We start from the raw sequence: 4,620 nt of genomic DNA, 5'->3' as shown, positions 1-4,620 counted from the left end.
GAGACATCATTATTGACAGTCCTAAAGTCACGTGTCACAACTCCCTACTAAGGAATTGCAAGTTAAACGAAAGATATTCAATGTGCATGATCCCAATGCTATTGACCTCATATGTATCTCACCCCCTACAACCAAGGGCCAAACTGGGAACCCGCACGACAAAAGCCCTTTCCTGCAAGCGAGGGCAAAGGTTTAGGATGCAACTATTCCGAGCCACTCTCACGGCCAATACTGTGAGGCAAAATACAAGCAAAACACAAAGGAAAAAATACAACCTCAATCAAGCTCGAAGCACATAATTCTGACCTTATATTAATTTCTCTTCGTCGGATCTAATCAGATAGTGATCTACTCTGTTTTATCGTACCCGAACTTCACTCTTTAATTTTTAAATGGTATTTCACTCAATCGTCAACTATTTATGATATTGAACAAAACAATAGTACTTTATAACTTCCATAATAATTGCATCACTTGATTTTTCATATAAATTTAAAAAATTATAAATTATAATTTTATTGAATTAATTTTATATTTAACATTAACATAAAGAGGGAAATCAATTTTTATTTTTTTAAAAGTCCAAATTTATTAAACCTTAGAAGGCATCATTACCCAAGGTCGAAAATAGAGCTAGAAAAAAAAAACATAAAAAGTTTAAATGCTCATATGTTAGAACGCATCACCCACTACTAGAAACAACAAATTTTAAACATTCAAACACATAAAACAACCACTAATTCAAAGCACAATAAAAAATTAATTTATTATTCAATTATCACCAAGATAAAAATTTAACACGCTCATTTAAACGTAATTAAGGATAATATGGAATAAGGGTAATCAAGTCTCGAGAGACGAGACAGGTATAATGTCTAACTAAAGAGAATTGGCAAACAAGCAGCACCCACAACAAAAGTGGTTCATTCATTCGTGTTAGGGAATCCACGTATGTGTAAATCACAATCGCCATAAAGGAGCGTAGCTTTAAACTCTCTCACCACGCAGTCACGCACACACGCACGCGCTGTAGTTTCTCTCTCTTCATTCCATCCTATAAAACCACCTTAAACTCCCCCTTGTTTCCCTCAGACAATGTCTCAGTTTCACAATTCCAAATAAACGCTCAGTGCTCCCACTTTTCTATCTGTCTCCCATTAACCAAAAAAAACTTTTTCAATTTTTCACACCAATGGCTCCCAGAGACAACAGAGTGGCCACCGCACTTTCCGGCCCCAACCCGTCAACCCCAAAAGAGATCCGTTTCAGAGGCGTCCGGAAGCGTCCTTGGGGTCGTTACGCCGCCGAGATCCGTGACCCAGGCAAGAAGACACGTGTCTGGCTTGGAACATTCGACACCGCTGAAGAAGCAGCGCGTGCTTACGACGCTGCAGCACGCGAGTTTCGTGGTGCGAAAGCGAAGACCAATTTCCCTACACCGATGGAGATTGTGAATATGAATGTTAACAACACGACACGCAGCCCGAGTCAGAGTAGCACTCTCGAGTCACCGTCACCGCCGCCGCTTGATCTGTCTCTCACACCATTCTCCGGCGGTTCCGGTGTTACCGTGGCGTTCCCCGTTGCCCGTCCTGTTTTGTTTTTCGACGCTTTCGCTCGTGCTGAGACCAGCCTTAGTATTGGCCGTCGTGAGATTTGCGGGTTTGACCATCCTGTAACCGATTTTCGACGCGCCGCCGTGCAGAGTGATTCTGATTCTTCTTCTGTTGTTGATTACGAGCGTGTGCCACGTCAGAGACTCCTGGATCTTGACCTTAACGTTCCTCCTCCACCTGAAGTTGCTTGATCTGGCTCTGTTTTGAGGAATCATAAGCATAAATTTTAAGTTTTTTTTTTTCAAGTACCCATTTTGATGAACGGAATCACTCTCGAGAAACATATTTAACGGAGAGAGAAAGAACGCAAAGTGTGTTGCTGACACGGTGCTCCGATTTGTTGTTGATGAAAACGAGCACGCTTTGTAAATATAACTGAAAGATTCAACTTTTATTGTTTTCTTTTTGCAACTGAGAACTTATTAGTATCTCCTGGTTGTTTCTGCAATTAATCTTCAATCATGAAATGAAATTTTACTACTTAATTTTTATATGATATGATAGCATTTTTAATTTATTAGTAGAATTCATTCTCTAGGTTTTTTTTCCTTTGATTGATGAAAGTGGGGAACACAGATTTGAAAGAACAAAAACAGTTGTTTTTTAATTGATTTTAGCATTTATCTAACGTTATCCACTAGGTAGTCTTTCCCTTTTTTAAGGTACAGTTGAGATTTGTTTTTATGTATTTGGTGAGCTGTTATTGGATTTGGCGGTGGAGATTATACAATTACTGGCATGTGAATGTGGCCGCCGTTGCAATCTTAATTAGGTTTTTCTCTAACGAACGTAACTTTGTTTGGTTTCTTCTTTTTGAATATTTTTAATTAATGTTTTGGTTACACTATGGGCTCCACTTCATTCCATTGCAATTTTTAATATCACAAAAATTTTAATGGCTAAGCTCAATTTGGCTTGTTGAAAAAAATCTCAAAGTAGAAAACAGAAGAAAAGGGCTTTTTGAAGTTCATGATGATGAGAAACGTGGGTAATTGATCTGAACGGTTGAGAACAAAGTGATTGTTATCGTGATTCGTGTTGATTTTTTCGTGAATCTCAATGATAAGTTTAAATCCTACGGCGAAATATGCGACTTGGTCCACCGAAAGAAGAAAGAGAGTCCTCGTGTATTCGTTTCTTTCGATAATGACTCATTCGTTTTTTTTTCTATTGCTGCATTGCGTGTTGGTTAAAAAGAATAATAAAATAATTTATTCTTTTTAAATTTATTAATGATAATTGTGCAGGCGGCACCGACGGCGAAAACACTGCGTACGAAAAGAGACCGAATCAGAAGCGAGCGTGTTTGACGGTGGGCCCCAAACGAGCATTCCGTGTTGACTATGTGCCTGTCGGAGTTCTTGTTGTCTTCACGTGATGTTTCAGCGCCCCCATCTTTTCTATGTCTCCTCCTTTTCCACTTTCAAACTATACACTTTTTTATTCAAAAGAAAATAATTCTTTCAAAAGCACTACTCCACTTCCTTTATGCTTATCTTATATTTATATAAAAAATATAATAAACCTTTCTTGTAATAAAAAATGAACTTACATTTAGATAATTTTTTAATTAAATGTTATATTAAAAAAATTGAATATTTATCGTATTTAAGTATATAAATTGTTATATAATTATTAAAATTCAATAAATATTATAAAATGCTATAAATTATTTATTGCACTGAAAAATAGATAGATAAAAAAATATAGTATTTCATTCTTATTTAAAAAAATCTAAATAATGACTAACCTTTTAGTTTCAATATTTTATTTTAATTATTTTTCTAATTATATATATTTAATTATTCTCTTTTTCTTTTTTTATTTTCTTTTTCATCATCCTCAAGTTTAGGCGATTTTCATTTTGCATAAATTTATTTAGTTTTTTTCAAAATTTTGCTATCAGGATTTTGCGACCGAATAAATTAAGAGAACCAACTACATCATTCATTTGCGAGAGTTTTGTTTAGAGTTAAAGTAAAGTTTTATATGGACACAACCTAACTTAAGAATTGTTTGCACCTATCAGAATTCGAATTTAGAATTTTGAGAGAAGCACATTCTTAGAATCTAAACCTTCGCCACTAAGCATTCCATGAAGGCTACTATTTGTATTGTTCTATTTGTCGTCCATATAATTTCATTGTACATCAATCATTCATCTTTCTTCAATTTATAAGTTATTTTATTCACAACACTTGATCTATAAAATTCTTGTAACTTTGTCATGTTTATTTGTGTATGCTTGAATTACCAGCTTTAATAGTTGGCTATTGTGGCCATATGTATTTCCAACACCTTTTAAATGTTATGAATTAGATGTTTTTTGAGTTGTTCTACCACAATGAGTGGTGGCACCGCCTTGAGTATCGACAAATTGAACACAAGATATATATTTTTGCCTAAATAATGGTGGTAACACCCTATACGTTACCCTTGATTCTAAGGGATGAAGGTGATATAGTAATGTGGATTTATAATTTTTTTAAAGAATTGCTCTATTAGATTTATGATGTTTGAATTTTAACATATGAGGGTGGAATAAGCTCTGGCCTTGAAAGGTGGGTAGTAAGGAATAAGCTCTTTAAATGAGTAACTCAGAACTTTAAATCACAGTTCTTTAAGAACTTCTTTATAAGAGTATTACTTGCAGTTATTTGTTGGTGCTTCAAGAGTTGAGTTCCTAGCATAAGAACTTCTTATAGCGTGTTACATTCATTTTTGCTTCTGAGCTTATCATTTGCATGTTCTTTTCATAACTTTATGTCTGGCTATTAACGTTGTTATCTTCTTAGTTTACATCATAACTTTTAACTATTCTCTGCATATTCAATCAAACGATTAGAGCACATAATTGTTCTTCATAATTACTATGTATTTTTTATCATCAAAACTATGAATTAGATGTAGAACCAAACTATGTTCTAACAATCTCCCCCTTTTTTATGATGACAAAACTTACATATTTTATTGAACTATTTTGTAATTTTAAAAGATATTAGTC

The 4,620-nt window shown here is 34.5% G+C and overlaps 1 protein-coding gene across 1 annotated transcript; it reads left to right on the top strand.

The window, feature by feature from the left end:
* The first annotated feature begins 1,072 nt into the window (after positions 1-1,072).
* On the top strand, positions 1,073-2,109 carry LOC131661052 (ethylene-responsive transcription factor 4). Its single transcript, XM_058930456.1, has one exon. It carries the CDS (start codon positions 1,193-1,195, stop codon positions 1,805-1,807), a length of 615 nt encoding a protein of 204 aa, XP_058786439.1. The 5' UTR covers positions 1,073-1,192; the 3' UTR covers positions 1,808-2,109.
* The last annotated feature ends 2,511 nt before the right edge of the window (positions 2,110-4,620 follow it).

Source organism: Vicia villosa, linkage group LG3, assembly GCF_029867415.1.
Source record: "Vicia villosa cultivar HV-30 ecotype Madison, WI linkage group LG3, Vvil1.0, whole genome shotgun sequence".
Lineage (NCBI taxonomy): Eukaryota > Viridiplantae > Streptophyta > Magnoliopsida > Fabales > Fabaceae > Vicia > Vicia villosa.
The sequence above is the reverse complement of the archived record's forward strand: the minus strand, read 5'-3'. Positions and strand labels throughout refer to the sequence as shown.

Excerpts from the sequence above, each read along its gene's own strand:
- LOC131661052 (XM_058930456.1), top strand. The coding sequence starts at position 1,193 with ATGGCTCCCAGAGACAACAGAGTGGCCACCGCACTTTCCGGCCCCAAC.